Source organism: Cebus imitator, unplaced genomic scaffold (genome assembly GCF_001604975.1).
Source record: "Cebus imitator isolate Cc_AM_T3 unplaced genomic scaffold, Cebus_imitator-1.0 Scaffold475, whole genome shotgun sequence".
Classification (NCBI taxonomy): domain Eukaryota; kingdom Metazoa; phylum Chordata; class Mammalia; order Primates; family Cebidae; genus Cebus; species Cebus imitator.
Window position 1 is genome coordinate 2,255,483 of NW_016107790.1, and position 16,185 is coordinate 2,271,667.

Below are 16,185 nucleotides of genomic sequence, written 5' to 3' on the forward strand. Positions count from 1 at the left end.
GGATGGTCTCGATCTCTTGACCTCGTGATCCACCCGCCTCGGCCTCCCAAAGTGCTGGGATTACAGGCTTGAGCCACCGCGCCCGGCCCCCACTTAGTCACTTTCTAAAGAACTTCTGGTCCTAGCTGGTAGGAGCCAGAGTCTTCTAGAAGATGAATCTTTAAAAGCCCCAGCTGGAGTCCATTTCTAGTCTTCATAGTTTTCTCATGAGTGGCTGACAGCATTACATTCTACCCTGACGGTTCTCAGGCATGATGCCAGAGTGGCACTTTCTTGAACAGCTAACAAGAGTCCCCGGTGGTCAGTATGATACCTTAAGAGCCCCAGGCACATAGAGGAGGAAGGAGGAAGCCACCAGTGCCCCACAAGTGTAAGAGGGCAGCAGTCAGCGCATTCCCCCCGCAGGGTTTCTAGCCTCTTTGCTTAGCTCTATTTTCCTCCCCTGCACCAGAGCTGCACAGCAAGTTACAGTCCTCCGAGGCAGAGGTGCGCAGCAAATGCGAGGAGCTGAGTGGCCTCCACGGGCAGCTCCAAGAGGCCAGGACGGAGAACTCCCAGCTCACAGAGAGAATCCGGTCCATCGAGGCCCTGCTGGAGGCGGGCCAGACACGGGACGCCCAGGACACCCAGGTCAGCCTCCTGCCTGCGGCCATAGGGAGGAAAGGGAACCCCATCCAGCAGGTAATGGGTGGACTAGCCCCGCTGCATGAGGTGAGTCTCCTGGAGACCAAGGAGCTTTTTCTCTCATTCCAGGCCAGCCAGGCGGAGGCTGACCAGCAGCAGACTCGGTAAGCTGGGGAGCACCCTGCCTGCTCACTTGAGCCTCAGCACCAGGGTCACCCGAAGACATGCGGGGGCCGGAGTTTTCAGGAGGGTGCTCAGGTCCTCTGCAGAAGAGCCGTTTACAGAGGATCCCTTCCCTCTCCCACCCTCCCGGTGATTTAGAGGACAGGGGACAGACCCGGGTAGGAAAGAGCTCCATGATCACACTCAAGGAGCCAGAGCCGGGGTGGGAGCACCCCCTCCCACCTGCCATCTGTCCATCCATCCATCCTTCCATCTCTCTGTGGGGAGGGACTGACTGGTCAGAGTTTCTGTGTCCACAAGCAAGGGATTTTAAGGGCTGAGGTCAGTAAGTCTAACAGGAAAAATGGTTGTGCAACCCAGCATGGCGAACCCAGGCCTGCTGCTGGAGCACAGGTTTGAGGCGTCGGGACAGAGCTGGCAGCGTCTCAGGGTGATTTTCCTCCATCTGTGAGGTGACTTCACTGCTGGCCAAACCTTGCTTTCCCTCCGTGTCAGCAGCACCAGCGCCAGGCCATCCTCGGGGAGTGTTTGTTTGCTGTTGCTAAGGCTGGAGCCAACACCTGAGTGGGGTGGCTCAAGTCAGGGGCCGGAGTTCTTGTGACAGTCACTTCTGGGGCTTGCATCCCATAGCACATGCCCACAGGCCCGGGAGGCAGGTCCTGGCTGCCGTGGCCAGGGGTCCACGCAGCAGCATGTGGGGGATGCATGGAGGGTGTCTTGCATTCCATCACATGCTGTCAGATGCGTCCTAGGCCACCAGCTCAGAAGGTTCCCTTGTCCTGGCCCTCATCATCAAAGAAGCACCTCCCCGTGTGCTTCTCAGCAGAGACAGCTCTCTGCGGCTTGGGGACTGGGAAAGGTAGCCAGCCACCCTGAGGGCCCAGAATGACCCACAACCATATATTGTCCACCTTCCTTTCTCAAAAAGCATGGGCCAGATGTTTCTTCTGGTGGTGGTTGTTGGGGTAGAGAGGTGGTTTTGCCCTTGTATTTTAAGATCAGTTTCTTGGGGCACATAGCATATTACTAGGATAATCAACTCGTGCTGCAAATAGCATCAATTTGAATTTTTTTTGCATCATGGAGATGTGTTTGGCAGAAATGGGTTGTTGTATTTCCTTCTCAGACAGTTGATCTGAAAGTTGTTTGTGGGCGGGCCCACGCTGCTCTGGAGTAGAGGGGAGTGGTTCAGTCCCAAATATTCTGGAACTCGGGCAGTGGCCACCAAGGGTGTGATTGTCGGTGTGTCCTTGCCAGTGGTCTGCTGATGCCTCTTCATCAGGGTCTCATTCTTTTGGGGATGCTCTTGGGGCAGTTTGCTGGAGGAGGCTGTCACATGATGTGGGGGGTGGCGGGAAAAGCTGTGAGGGTCCCAGGAGAGCTCCGAAGGCAGGGTCATGCTTCTGCTTCTCCTAAAAACCCAACTCTTCAGTGTCCCCAAGTGGGGCTTTGGTGATAGCTCTGGATGGGTGGGAGGGGAGGGGGTTTGGGAGCTGCTCAGGCTTCCCTGGGAGCTCGTGCTGGGTGAGGTGGGGGCAGCCAGAGGGGACTGTCCCTGGCCAGATGGCTTGGCCTCAAAGGTGCTTCTCCTTGGGTGGGGCCTCAGGTGGGATCTTTGGGGATCGTAGCCCCTTGGAGCCTGGACAGTGACCTCACTGTATTCCCTCAGCCTGAAGGAGCTGGAGTCCCAGGTGTCGGGTCTGGAGAAGGAGGCCACCGAGCTCAGGGAGGCTGTCGAGCAGCAGAAAGCGAAGAACAATGTGAGTGTAGCAGGCACAGCAGGGGACGGCCCGGCCAGGGCCGCACAGGTGGGACCGGGAAAGGTTTGCTGTGTGGCACCCACCCCGGACTCAGGGGAGGGCCGAGCTTGTGTCTCTATACCCCATTTTGCTATGGGGGTCCAGGGTGTGAGGGGTGCTTCTGCTCACCCCGGAGTTGCACCAAAGACCCAGGGCTGACTCCCTGTGGATCAGCCTGCGCCACTTGCTTAAGTGTGGAGTCGTCCCTGGGGTTGGGAGAGTGTGCTGTTGGCCTGGTCTGAGTCACATGGTTGTCCCAAGTGGGGATCCTGGACCCAGGAGACAGGGTGTAGAAGCTGGGCAGGTTGTGTGCCCGCTGTCCCGGTGTGGCCGAGGCCACACCCTCCTGCTCCCTTCTCACAAGCTAGGCTTGCTGGCTGGCCCAGTTGCTCCCTGAAGAGGCCGCAGCTTCCCAAGGCAGGCCCCAGCCTAGGCCTCCCTGTGCCAGACTTCGCCAGAGCGGGCCCAAGGTTCAGCAATTGCCTTTTGGTGGCAGGAAACTCTTCCCTCTGAGGACACAGGCTGGCCCTCCCTCCTCCCACTGGCTGGTGGTGGCTGCATTGAAAGGGTGGTACCTCTCCACCCTGTGCCACACCGCCCACCTCAGGGCTGCGGCACCCGGGCCTTGTGTTCAGGCATCATGGTCATGAGCCAAGGAAAGGGCGTTTTGTCCCGTGGCAGGTCCTCTCTGGGTCAGGGTGGCATCAGGGAGGGTCTCCGGGCCCTGCTCTGGCTGGGACCAGCTTAGGCAGCTTGTGAGGATGTGTCAGCGAATGACCAGCGCGGGCTGCTGAGCTTTCTCCTGTGTCCCCTCCAGGACCTCCGGGAGAAGAACTGGAAGGCCATGGAGGCACTGGCGACGGCCGAGCAGACCTGCAAGGAGAAGCTGCACTCCCTGACCCAGGCCAAGGTCAGAGCCCGCCACACTCAGACCCCCGCCACGCAGAGTGCACCAGGACGCACAAATGCACTGAGATGTATAGATGCAGTAGGACACACAGACGCACTAAGACGTACAGACACACTAGGACACACAGGCACACCCGGACACACAGATGCACTAAGACCTACGCACCAGGACGCACGGATGCACCAGGACACACAGATGCACTGGGATGCACAAAGTGCACTCAGTGCCCACAGAGTGGCTTTGGCCTCCGAGCACCTGAGTCCACAACAGACCCTGGCTCTACATCTGCCTCCCCCACCACCTCTTTCCTTGCCCTCCCTCCCTCCATTGTTTGAGCCTTTCGCTAAGAGAGGGATGGGGGCGTCCCCCATGAGCTGCTTTGTGCTGGTGCGTCTGGCTGAGGGTGCAGAGCTGCTGGAGTGGGACTGGAGGCGAGTGAGCCTGAGGCTGCTCTGCCTTTGTGACCTTTCTTAGTGTTATTTCTGTTGTGTGGCCGTTTGTCAGGGTAATCTTGCTGTTTTGGCCGCTGAGGTCATGGCCCAGGGGGTTCTATGAGGAGACTTTTTTTTTTTTTTTTTTTTTGAGAGGAGGTCTTGTTCTGTTACCCAGGCTGGAGTGCAGTGGCACAATCTCAGCTCACTACAGCCTCCACCTCCGGGGTTCAAGTGATTCTCCTGCCTCAGCCTCCTGAGTAGCTGGGATTACAGGCGCACACTACCATGCCCAGCCAATTTTTGTATTTTCAGTAGAGATGGAGTTTCACTATGTTGGCCAGGCTGGTCTTGAACTCCTGATCTCATGATCTACCCACCTCAGTGGTGGGATTACAGGCATGAGCCACTGCGCCTGGCCCTTTTTTGTTTTTATTTTTGTTTTGAGACTGAGTTTCACTCTTGTTGCCCAGGCTGGAGTGCAGTGGCATGGTCTCAGCTCACCACAACCTCTGCCTCCGGGGTCCAAGCGATTCTCCTGCATCAGCCTCCTGAATAGCTGGGATTACAGACATACACCACCGCGCCTGACTAATTTTGTATTTTTAGTAGAGACGAGGTTTTACCATGTTGGTCATGCTGGTCTCGAACTCCCAACCTCAGGTGATCCACCCGCCTCAGCCTTCCAAAGTGCTGGGATTACAGGCGTGAGCCACTGCGCCCAGCCTTTTTTGTTTTGTTTTGCTTTGTTTTGAGATAGAGTCTTGCTCTGTCATGCAGGCTAGAGTGCAGTGGCATGATCTCAAGTCACTGCAACCTCTGCTTCCTGGGTTCAAGCAATTCTCCTGCCTCAGCCTCCCGAGTAGCTGGGACTATAGGCATGCCCCACCAGTCCCAGCTTATGTTTGCATTTTTTGTAGAGACAAAGTTTTGCCATGTTGGCTAAGTTGGTCTCCAACTCCTGACCTCAAGTGATCCGCCTGCCTTGGCCCCCCAAAGTGTTGGGATTACAGGTGTGAGCCACTATGCCCAGTCCCATGAGGAGTCTTTAAGTCACAGAGGGGAGGACATTGTTTGCAGCGACCACTCAGGGAACAGAGGCAGAGTTGGCCGCATGCTCCATGCTATCCAGGTGGCGTGTAAAGACGTCTCCCAGTGTCTGAGGCCCACGGTTGCCTCTGGGGCACTGGCTGTCCAGGAGTTAGTGAGGAGGCTCTGACCAGGGAAAATGGCCAGCAGCACCCGCAACTAAAGGCCTCACCCATGCTTTTAAGGTCACACGTGTTTTCCTACCTTATGAAACGGCCTCTTCTCCCAGCCTCCCTCTTGGGCACGTCTGTCGCGACAGCAGGGGCTTTGCAGTGACTCCCAGGAAGCCTGAGGGTTGTATCAGATGAGGACCACCAGGAGGTGAAGTGAGAGCTACAGTCAAACTCCTGACTTGATTACGGTCACACAGCCAGATAAAGATAGAAGGCAGCCTCTGGGTCTCTGGCTTCCATTGACTCACGACTAGTGACCTGTGTGGTGGACACGAGGTCAGGGGTCCACATGGGTCATGGGCCCTACCTGTGGATAACTTGGCCAGCCGGGAAGGGCCTGCTTCTCAGGTGTGTGTCCGACCAGAGGTGCTGCGCTCAGGCAGGGTGTCCAGTGGTCAGCAGCATCCATGCACATTCCAGGACTCTGCCCAGGGGAGTTACACTCTGATCCAGGTAGAGTGCCTGGGGTCGCCCTGGGTCTCAGGCCAGGCCTGTCCAGGTGGTGACAGGGGCAGACACAGACTGTTACCCCAGAAGCCACCCTCTCAGGTTGTGGGAGGGCCCAGCTCTCTATCCAGGGACGATATGGTCCTAGGCTTTGCTTCATGGCTTCTTCAGGTCCCTTTGTTTCCTTTTCTTTGCTGTGCTTTGAATGGAGGCCACTGGCTCTTCCTCCAGGAGGACCAAGGGGGTGTCTGGCCCTTGTCACAGGGTATAGAGTCAATCTTCAGGAGAGATGTGACCCCAAGCAAAGTTCCTGTCTCCTCTGAGTGGGCTTCTCCCTCTGCAGAGGAAGAAGGCTGATCCTCCCTCTCCAGGGTGGCTGGAGATGAGCCTCTCTGGGTCGCCCCTTCCTGGCTGGCACTAGCTCCTGACTGTGGTGCTGTCAATAGATGCGCTGCTTCCCTGCCTTCACCCCCATCGCCATTACAGCTCCAGATTCCAAAAAATTGGGGGCATGAGTGTCCTCCCATCCCCTCTTCCTGCCCTGGCTCCCACACATAACCCTCCCCACCCAAATTCCCTCCCACACACACATACCCAGAGAGCTTGGGAAATGAGAGCCGCTGGAGGCTCTGTACCTGCTGGGAGGTGTCCCAGGAGCGGGCTCCTGCCATCTTGGGCTGGCCCAGAGCATAGTCTGTTTGAAATGGACCCGGCACAGGCCAGGTAACCCCTCTGCTTATGGTCAGCCCATGGAGCCTCGTCATCTTTGATTCTTGTCACTTCCCTGAAGAGCTGAGGATGTGCCCTTCCTGGGGCAGAGACGTGGGCATATCAGTAAAGACCTGGGGTGGTGTCCCCCACCTCTGAAGCTGAACCTCTTCTGCTCTCTCCTGCCTGTTCCCCAGGAGGAATCAGAGAAGCAGCTCCGCCTGACTGAGGTGCAGACCAGGGAGGCCCTGCTGGCTCTGCTTCCAGAACTCTCCATCTTGGCACAACAGGTAGGAGGGAGGGTGGTTCCCAGGGACCTCGCGGATCCCAGGGAATATCACCAAGTCTCACCTTGTGTGTTTCATTGCAGAATTACTCCGAGTGGCTGCAGGAGCTTAAAGAGAAAGGCCCCACGCTGCTGAAGCAGCCGCCAGCTCCCACGGAGCCCTCCTCAGTGAGTGTGGCTGCCTGGCAAGGGCCCTCTGTCGGGCTCCCCTGTCCCCAGGAAGGGGGACTGCCCCAGGTCATTTCAGCGGGAAGCCAAGAGAAAAACCTTTATGTGTGGCTAACCAAACACCTATTCTTGCCTCTCTCAGGACCTGGCCTCCAAGTTGAGGGAGGCCGAGGAGACGCAGAGCACGCTACAGGCTGAGTGTGACCAGTATCGCAGCATCCTGGCGGAGACGGTGAGCCCTGGGAACCTGTGAGCCAGGCATCCCGGGAGGCTGCGGGAAGGAGCGCTTCGGGTCCACCAGGGCAGGAGGGGGCTTGGTGTTTTCGAAGAGCCCACTGGCCGTGTGACTTTGGGCCCCATTCTTTGGCTGCATGCTGAAGGAGATGGGTGGCGCCCTCTGAGGTCGTCATTTTCTCTTAAGCAGAGGATAGGGCCGAGGTGAAGGTTTGGGACTGGTCTGTAAGCAGGGGAAGGGGAAGGACAGGGTAAGTGGCTGGTGACTGCTGGGTTGAACCCCCTTTCTTTGTGACTCTAAGAGCAATGCCAGGTCCAGCCCTGCCACTCTCTGGTCGGCCCATTCTGTGTTCCTCGTTCTGGGCCACTGACATGCTTGGTGGAAAAGCCCAGCAGTGACAAGCACCCTAGTGGTCCTATGCAGGTCCCAGACCTCATCTCCCTGAGTGGCACTGCGGCCACACTGGCGCACTGGCCCGAGGACCTCCCTCCCAGTACAGTGGCTGCCTTCCCTCCCCACCTACTGGTGGTACTCATGAAATCACAGCGGAGGAAGCAAGGCAGGTCACAGGGCTGCAGGGACAGGAAGATGCACTGTGTGGTTTGGGTCCCGGGAGGGAGGGGCCCTGCCTCACTTCGGTTTCCCCCCAGGAGGGCATGCTCAGAGACCTGCAGAAGAGTGTGGAGGAGGAGGAGCAGGTGTGGAGGGCCAAGGTGGGCGCCGCGGAGGAGGAGCTCCAGAAGGTATGCAGTCCCGCCTGCCTCCTGGCGCTGTGGAGTTCATGAAGCCCGGAGTAGAGTTGACAGCATTGTCTCTGTCACCCGTGAGACCTGTGTGTTGCGATGGGGCTTTTCCATGGCACCCTTTGAAACACAGTTGCAGGGTGACAGCTCAGCCCCACCTAGGAAGACACTGCCAGATGGCGGCAGGGTGATTGTCCCAGCTGGGTGGGCTGGGCACCCCTGGGGCTTCCTGAGTTGGGTCACTGCTGCTCAGGTCCCAAGATGGCCTCAGAAGGAGACACCCCCAGGTGCTCGTGTCTGACGGGGCCTTTCCGTTGCTTTGTAGTCACGGGTCACAGTGAAACATCTCGAAGAGGCTGTAGAGAAGCTAAAAGGAGAACTTGAAAGTTCGGACCAGGTAGGGGGGCCTCTGCTTGGAGAGCTCTTTCTCTTGTCCTGGGATACTCTTTGAAAGTGACATTATTGCAGAGGACACTTCAGTTATTTCTTCCTCATGGACCATGTGCCTTAAGGGAGGCATTCTCTCCCAGGCCAAGGGATCTTGTCCATCCTGTTTTTCCTCAATGAGAGACATTGACTACCTCAGAAGAGCCAGAGACACAGCCTTGGTCCCTGTGCAGACCTGCTCAGCCCTGGTGGAGAGGGCTCCTGCCATGGCCTTCACAGTCAAGGTGGCCCTTCTGCCCCCTTCAGACGCCACAGGCAGTCCTAGAGAAGGTACTCCTGGTAGCTACCTTCACAGGTCCAAGAGCATGTCAGCTCCCAGGAGTGCGGGGTGCAGCCTGCCTCTTTCAGGAGGGGGTTCTCTGGCTGCGGACTAGTTTCTCATTCCCTTGGTAACTGATGGGCCTCAGGGGTCTCCCGACAGCCCCCACCTAACCCAGGGCCAGTGTGCTCCCTGGGGTTAGTGTCCTTTGAGGAGAGGCTGCTGGCGCATGCGTGAGCTTGTCTGTGTATCTCTCCAGGTGAGGGAGCACACCTCAAATTTGGAGGCGGAGCTGGAAAAGCACATGGCAGCCGCCAGTGCTGAGTGCCAGAACTACGCCAAGGAGGTGGCGGGGGTGAGTCTGCCCCCCAGGGAGCACGGCCCCTGCCCGCAGAGCCGCGGTCCTGCCTGAGCTGCTTCTCCTCAGCCCTTTGGGAGCAGCTCTCATTGCCATGTCCTCAGGCATTTGCCCGAAGCCTTGCAGGCTCCTCAGTGGGCTGTCAGACTTGAGGTGTGTCTCAGGGTGGGTTTCAAAAGGCAGCCTCCCAGCCAGGGCGGGGGCAGAGCCAGGCAAGCCCCGCCCCAAGGGAGGCATTTGGCATTCTAAGTTACCCCTCCACAAGGGGATTCTCTGCGTGTCTTGCTGATGTCGTATCTGGTAGGGAATGGATTTAGTTCTGATACTGTTTTCTGCTTTCAGAAGCAGAAAGCACAAACCCAGTACCCCAATCCTGGTTTAATCTCAAACTTTTGGGCCACATACAGCGGCCCATGCCTGTAATCCTAGCACTTTGAGGCTAAGGTGGATCACTTGAGGCCAGAAATTTGAGACCAGCTTGGGCAACATAGCAAGACCCTATCTCTACCGAAAAAAAAAAAAAAAAAAATAGCCCAGCACAGTGGTGGGCACCTGTAGTCCCAGCTACTCAGGAGGCTGAGGCAGGAGGATTGCCTGAGCCCAGAAGTTCAAGATAGTGTGGACGACAGAATGAGACCATCTCTAAAACAAAAAAAATCTCCAAGTTTCGGCCCTTTTTCTCAAGAGATAATCAGTAAGTATTTGTGAAGGCCTGAAACAGGTATGCAGTGAACACCATTCTTCCTAAGTTTTATTTTTTTATTTTTTGGAGATGGAGTTTCACTCTTATTGCCCAGGCTGGAGTGCGATGGCACGATCTCGGCTCACCGCAACCTCCGCCTCCCAGGTTCAAGCGATTCTCCTGCCTCAGCCTTCCAAGTAGCTGAGATTGCAGGCATGTGCCACCACACCCGGCTAATTTTTTGTATTTTTAGTAGAGACGGGGTTTCACCATGTTGGTCAGGCTGGTCTTGAACTCCCGACCTCAGGTGATCCACCCACCTCAGCCTCCCAAAGTGCTGAGATTATAGGCGTGAGTCACCACGCCCGGCCCTCCTAAGTTCTTAAAAAGGAAGCATAGCTGTAGGAAGACTGGTGAGCCCTGAGCCAGCCTGGTGCTGTGAGCCTCCTCAGGGTTTTGGTTCAGTGGATGTATTAGGTTTTATGTTTAGGCGCTAACTCACGGAGAGTAGTGTTCTCTTTTCTCCTTTTTTCCCCATCACCCGCCTCTGTTTTCTCCCCAAGTTGAGGCAGCTTCTCCTAGAATCTCAGTCTCAGCTGGATGCAGCCAAGAGCGAAGCCCAGAAACAGAGCGATGAACTTGCCCTGGTAGGTGGCTTCCGTGTTCCCGTGCCAGGAGTGTGATCTGGGTGTTGCGCATGTGAGATGCATTTGCCAGTCATGTGTTTGCGTACACCCAAAGATAAAGCCTGGGGAAGGGACGGTGTCACCCCCAGAGCAACGTGGGGCCAGCTTTGGGGGGCCTTCCTGCACATTTGCCCAAAACTCTGAGCTGGGCCTGTGGCTGCAGGGACCAAGGTGCTCCCACGCTATTTCCTGTCCCCTGGCTCCCTGGTCCCTTATTCAAGGCAGTAGGAGTTCTGGGCATCTGCACTCCCCACGAGCCCACTGTAGTCACCTGGGGGCGTCAGAGACATTGCAACCCCTAGCGTCACAAGACCAGGAGGCCTAGGGCTTCCTCCTGGCCTGGCCACCCATCGCCCTGGGGCTCTCAGCAAGTCCTGTTCCTTCTCTGGGTTTTTCTCACTTCAGTGACAGCTCAGATCGGTTCAGTCAAAGCCACAGGCATGCAGGGAGGACCCGCTCCACACCCGGCCCTGTACCAGGTACCCAGTGTAGAGAGCAGCCCCACTGGCAGACCACACGAGCTCTGCCTGTGCAGGCGGCCTCTTGAGTCTCCCTCCTAGCGTTCAGCTCAGGTGTCTGGTGCCAAGTCCCAGCTCCTTGGCAGGTTCCACCCAGCCTCACCAGATCTGGTACTGCCCCAAGGCTCGTGTTATGAGCAGGCATGTTCTGTTTGATCTGCAGTGTTTTTTTAATTCTTGAATTAGTTGTCAACAGGGAGAAATTGGGAGATTTTAAATAAAAATGGGCTGGCATTCCCCCTGCAGCCAGTGAGTCCAGCATGCGCTTCCAACACCTGGGTCTCCCTTGGTCATTCAGGTCTTACCTAGCCCAAAACACCAGAGGCTGTGCTGCCCAGGCCACCTGCCCTCTTGGGTCTGGGGGCCACTCACTAAAGCCTTGGCTGAGCGAGGTCGGGGTGACAAGCCCAGGGGACATGGCCCAGGCCGGGGGTGTGCAGAGAAAATCCCTCATAGTTTCTATTGTCTTCCAACTGTGCAGTTTGGCATTTGCCTTGGGAGGGGCTGTTCAGAGGGAGGGAAGGATGTGTGGGGGGTCCCACGTACCTCGGGTGGCCCCTCAGAGCCAGGGCCCGAGACCACCCATGTTCCCTGGGGAGCTTATGCCAAGGGCCCCACCTGCGTCTCCGACTGGAACCGCTCCCTGAGCTTACCGAGTGACACTGCCCTTCAGTTTGCAGGCCCAGTGGTTTGGGGGCAGCCAGATAGTCACCCACCCCCAGTGGTGGAGCTCAGGGCTGGGGGACCTTGTTAGGCAAAATCTCATCATCTTTTCTAGACCCCAGAAGGGGCTCTGAGCAGTGGACTGTGAGGGGAAATGGGGGTGGAGACGGGGTTGCGGCCACCCCTCTGTTCCACTCAGATTCGTTAGCCCTGTGGGCCATGCCGTCAGGGGTGTCACCTCACTCCCAGGGAGGGCTCCCCTCTGGTTGACCTTGGAGCAGAGCACATGGGTCTCATTAGCCTAGAGGCTTGGTGGCCTTGGTTTGGCTCAGATTTGAGGGGTTGGGGACCCAAATATAGGTCACAGTTATCAAGCCAGGTCCCCTAAAGGGGCTTGGCTGTTGAAAGCAGCCACAGTCCTCCGAGGGGGGTCCTTGCAAGAGTGAGCATGGTGCGTGTGCAACTGGCCATGCATTTGCAAACCCACCCCTCCCTGTTCCAGGTCAGGCAGCAGTTGAGTGAAATGAAGAGCCACGTAGAGGATGGTGACATAGCTGCGGCGCCAGCTTCCTCCCCAGAGGCATCCCCAGCCGAGCAGGACCCCGTTCAGGTTAGGGTGGTGAGCCGGTCCCCAGACACATCACTAACCCCGGGAAGAGTGCAGGGCCTGCTGCCTTTGTTCTGACCAGACTCTACACTGGCTGCCCTGGCCTCCCCTGCTTCCCCTCCCCGCCCCACCTCACCCCACACGGGTCACTCAGGTTCTGAGAAAGACACAGAGAGCACGGGACAGGTAGGCAGCCAGGTGGAGAGGCTGGAGGAGTGGGGGGAGGTGGGACTTGAGAAGGGAGTCCACGATTTGGGGTCTGCACCTACAGGGCTGGGGGAGCAGTCCTGGGCAGGGTCTGCAGCCACCAAGAGGGACTGTCGTCCACTGCAGCCCCAGCTGGGACGCCACTAGCAGGACATCCGCTCTCCAGAGTTTGGAGCCAGCAATAGCCACCAAGAGGCAGAGCCTGTGCCCGGGTGGCCGTGGTGTGGCTGCTAGGGGGCCATCGTTGTGGGGCCAGGGCTCGGAGACATCTTTCTTGTCCTGTGAGTCTCATTAGAGGCCCCTGAGGTTGCAGAGGCCTCATCAGCTGCTCCTCAGCCACACCCGAGTTTGTACCAGGGGCTGAGGTGCCCTCTCCCCAGCGTGGGGAGTGTTGGGACAGGGAAAGGGGAGCTGTAAGCAGCTAGAGAGCGGGACCTGCACTGGAACCCAGGGTCCCCGGAGGGTTCCTCGCCGGGCAGCCGGGTTATGTCTGTGGTGTTTGCACAGCTGAAGATGCAGCTGGAGCGGACAGAAGCCATCCTGGAGGACGAGCAGACGCAGCGACAGAAGCTCACAGCCGAGTTTGAGGAGGTCAGGCCCTGCCTGGTGGCTCTCAGCCCCCATCAGCCCTTGGGCCCTGAGTCTCCAGGGAATGAGTGGGTTGGCCCTGACCCCCTTGGCTGTGCCCAGCAGCACCTGGGCTGGGTCTGGGCCTTCTGGGCAGCAGTGGGTGGGGCCTGGTCAGGTGGAACACAGGCTGGAGGTGGTTTGGGAGCCCTGTGGGTGGTCTGCATCTCTAAGGAGTCTTGGCCTGGGGCTGGGGTCAGTCCCTGGCTTCCTTGAACTTGGGGGTCCAGCCCACCACTCCAGCTACAGGATAGAGCTGTTGCCCCATCAGGCTGGGGGGGTGCCCCCTGGTCCCCAGTCATGCTTGGTGGGACAGCTTGACAGCTCAGCAGTTTGTAAGGTGTCTCACCCAGACCCCACTTCCTTATCTGGCAAGGCTCAGACCTCGGCATGCCGGTTACAAGAAGAGTTGGAGAAGCTCCGCACAGCCGGCCCCCTGGAGTCTTCAGAAACAGAGGAGGCCTCACAGCTGAAGGCAGGCAGGGGCTGGGGCGGGGTCACACACACCCCAAGGTCTGTCCTGGGGCTGGGGCCACTCTTGGCCTTGGAAAGGGGGCAGGAAGGGGAGAGCCATCCGAGGGCACTGGCTTCCCCTTGTCACTACCCGGGGCTGGGGTGGGGGCTTCTAGCCCTGCAGTGTCACATGGTCGGTCACATGGCAGCCATTAGTCTGGGTGACTGTTGAAATGCAAATCATGTAGAACCAAGTGCATTCCTCAGCCACATGTCCTGCGCTCGGTGGTCAGGCGCGTCTCCTGTGCTGCCTTGGACGGTACAGAGTAGACTGCTCCTTCCCCAGGAAGTTCTCCTGGCAGTGCTGAGAGCAGCAGGACCCAGCCCTGACGGTCAGCACGGGCGGTTTCCCTGTCGTCCGCACCTGTCTCTGGATGACCAGGAGTTGCCTTCCCTATGCCCCTAGAGGGTTCCAGCCCCCTGGTGTCCAGGTCCCATGGGCATAACTGGGGTGGCCCTCCTGTTGGTGCCACTCAAAGGCTGACGCCCGTCAACCTTCTGACCATCAGGAGAGACTAGAAAAAGAGAAAAAGTTAACGAGTGACCTGGGGCGTGCCGCCGCCAAACTGCAGGAGCTTCTGAAGATGACCCAGGAGCAGCTGGCAAGAGAGAAGGACACCGTGAAGACGCTGCAGGAACAGCTGGAAAAGACAGTGCGTGCCCGCGAAGCAGGCGGGAGGAGGCGGAGCTCCTGGAAGCACTGGGCTGGGAGCCCTGGGGAGGCAGGACCAGAAGAGGCAGAGCTGGGTGGAGGTGGGGGGACAGAGACTTGCTAACAAGGGCCTCAGCCCACCAGGCCCAGCACCCACCCTTCTGGGGTTCCCTCGCTGGGAAGCGAGTGTCTGAGCCCACTGCCGGCCCAGGTCCTCACTTGGCACTGGCTCGGGCCCCTTAGCCAGCGCCTCAGCTCTGTTCCCACCAACTCCTCCCTGTCCCCCAGCCCAGGGGTCTGAGGCTCCTGTCCTCGGAGGGACTGGAGTGGCTTGAGAGGGTCAGTCCAGGGAGGGGCTGAAGGCCCAGGGAGGGAGGGCAGGTGGTCCCGCCGTGGCTCCTGGCCCAGCCTCCCGCTCACGCCGCCTGCCTTCGTTCACAGGAGGACAGCAGCAGCTCAAAGGAGGGCACCTCTGTCTGAGTCTCCTCTGTGGAAAAAGAAGTTACTGTTCAACTTACCAAAATGCCTTACACATTCCTTACAAATCAACCAACCAACCTACGGCGTTATCCAGGCCCGACTTCCGGTAGCTCCGCAAGAAGCCATTAGAGACGAGAGTCTCTTAGAACCACAGAAGTAGACCTTCCAGAGCCCCAGTTTGTAAACGAACCTGTGTCACATTTGATAAACACTATCCCGGGCACGGCCCCGGGCCACCGCCGAGTGACGCCAAAGCCCTCGCTGACTCTGACAGCCCGGGGGTGTGTGGGAGGCCGGGCGCTCTGGGGTCTGTTAGTGCAATTGTTGTCTTTTTTCAGTGGGGCGGGAGGCGGGGAGACCGGGCAGTGAGTTCTCAGGCTGTGGGGCCGACCGGAGGCCACAGCCCCTCACCCCTAGACATTGCCAACCAGAACTGACGTGCAGCCTCCTGGGTGTTGATGCCATTAAAACCAACGTTGGTGCCCGGTGCTGCAGTCTCGTCTGGTCTTCTGCTGGGGCTTCCACACCCGCTGTTGGGCTCAAAATGAAGAACCCAGGGGGGTGCCCTCAGGGAGAGAGCAGGTGTGGGCCTCAGCTGCTTTGAAGGCAAGGCCTCTGCAGCTCTGCGTAGCATGGGGCTGAGATTGCTGCTTCCGAAGACCCAAGCACTTTTCCCCGTTACCTTCAGGACCTCAGTGCCCACCGGGCAGGATAAGGGAGCAGGGCTTGCGACACCTGACAGCCAGACGTGTTGACTGCTGCCCCCCGACCCTGGAGGGCCTGAGGCTTGTGAGTGCGGCTGGTGGCCTGTGCCGCTGTGTGGCAGAGCTCCGGAAATGAACAAGTTGTCTCTGTCCTGGCAGGGGCTTGAACAAATACACCCCAGCAGGGTGAGCCAGGGCTGCAGCAGCCCACTGCCTGCCCTCGGGAGGCGGAGTTTCACCTGCCAAAGCCAGCTTAGACTTGCCATGACCCTCAGACCCGGTGTCCTCAGTGGCCCCTGACAGCGTGGTCCTTGGTCCCAAGAAATGTGTCTCTGAGTATAAACAATAGGAACCTGCAGCTTAGGCCACAAAAAGATAGAGGTTCAGAGTCGTAGGAGAGCCCTAACCAAGCCTGGAATGGAAGGCAGTTCTGTCCTGACCAAGGACTGTTACACTTTCATCTCCCTGCCAAGCCTCGGAATTCAGGGAGAGGGTCTGCTTGGCTGAACTTGTCTGGGGCACAGACAGCTGGGCACTTGGCAGGTCCTGCAGGGTGGCACTGTGAGGCGGGTGCTGTCAGAACAGTGGCAGTAGGCATGGCAGGTGGCCTGCTCTGGGATCTCTGTTGCGCATGGCCCTTTCAGGCAGTGGCTGTGGCTCGGGGGCGGTTTTCACAGAACAGCCTAGAACCTCTAGACCTCGGGAAGCCCTGCCTCCCTTCCTCAACCTTCCACATGACCTCCGCCTGCAGTCTTGAACTGCTCAGCCCAGCTCTGTTCCCAGCTCTCCGGAAGTGCCTATGGGCCACCAGCCATGGTGTGCAGTGCTGTGTGTCTTGGCTGTTCTAGGTGCAGGGAATCCTAGGAAGGTCCCTGGAGAAGTGGGCTTAAGCTGAGCCCCCAGGAAAAGCAGATGTGTGTCAGGTGAGGGAGGCTGGCACCCAGGCAGCATCAGCACAGAGGCGTGGAGGGCAGGGTGAGGCACGG

At 58.2% G+C, this 16,185-nt stretch overlaps 1 protein-coding gene across 10 annotated transcripts in view; it reads left to right on the forward strand.

The window, feature by feature from the left end:
- RRBP1 (ribosome binding protein 1) overlaps positions 1-14,984 on the forward strand; it is a 69,263-nt gene extending 54,279 nt beyond the window's left edge. For 8 of the 10 annotated variants that reach the window (XM_017512693.2, XM_017512686.2, XM_017512691.2 and 5 more), the window contains 16 exons: positions 452-630; positions 754-788; positions 2,477-2,567; positions 3,424-3,516; positions 6,562-6,654; positions 6,735-6,818; positions 6,961-7,050; positions 7,704-7,796; positions 8,122-8,193; positions 8,762-8,857; positions 10,106-10,189; positions 11,912-12,028; positions 12,731-12,814; positions 13,227-13,325; positions 13,873-14,016; positions 14,457-14,984. In XM_017512693.2, the coding sequence (XP_017368182.1) occupies positions 452-630; positions 754-788; positions 2,477-2,567; positions 3,424-3,516; positions 6,562-6,654; positions 6,735-6,818; positions 6,961-7,050; positions 7,704-7,796; positions 8,122-8,193; positions 8,762-8,857; positions 10,106-10,189; positions 11,912-12,028; positions 12,731-12,814; positions 13,227-13,325; positions 13,873-14,016; positions 14,457-14,495 (1,493 nt within the window). In that variant the 3' untranslated portion in view covers positions 14,496-14,984. The remainder of the gene's footprint in view (positions 1-451; positions 631-753; positions 789-2,476; positions 2,568-3,423; positions 3,517-6,561; positions 6,655-6,734; positions 6,819-6,960; positions 7,051-7,703; positions 7,797-8,121; positions 8,194-8,761; positions 8,858-10,105; positions 10,190-11,911; positions 12,029-12,730; positions 12,815-13,226; positions 13,326-13,872; positions 14,017-14,456) is intronic. The other 2 variants (XM_017512689.2, XM_017512699.2) reach the window with 2 other exon arrangements.
- The last annotated feature ends 1,201 nt before the right edge of the window (positions 14,985-16,185 follow it).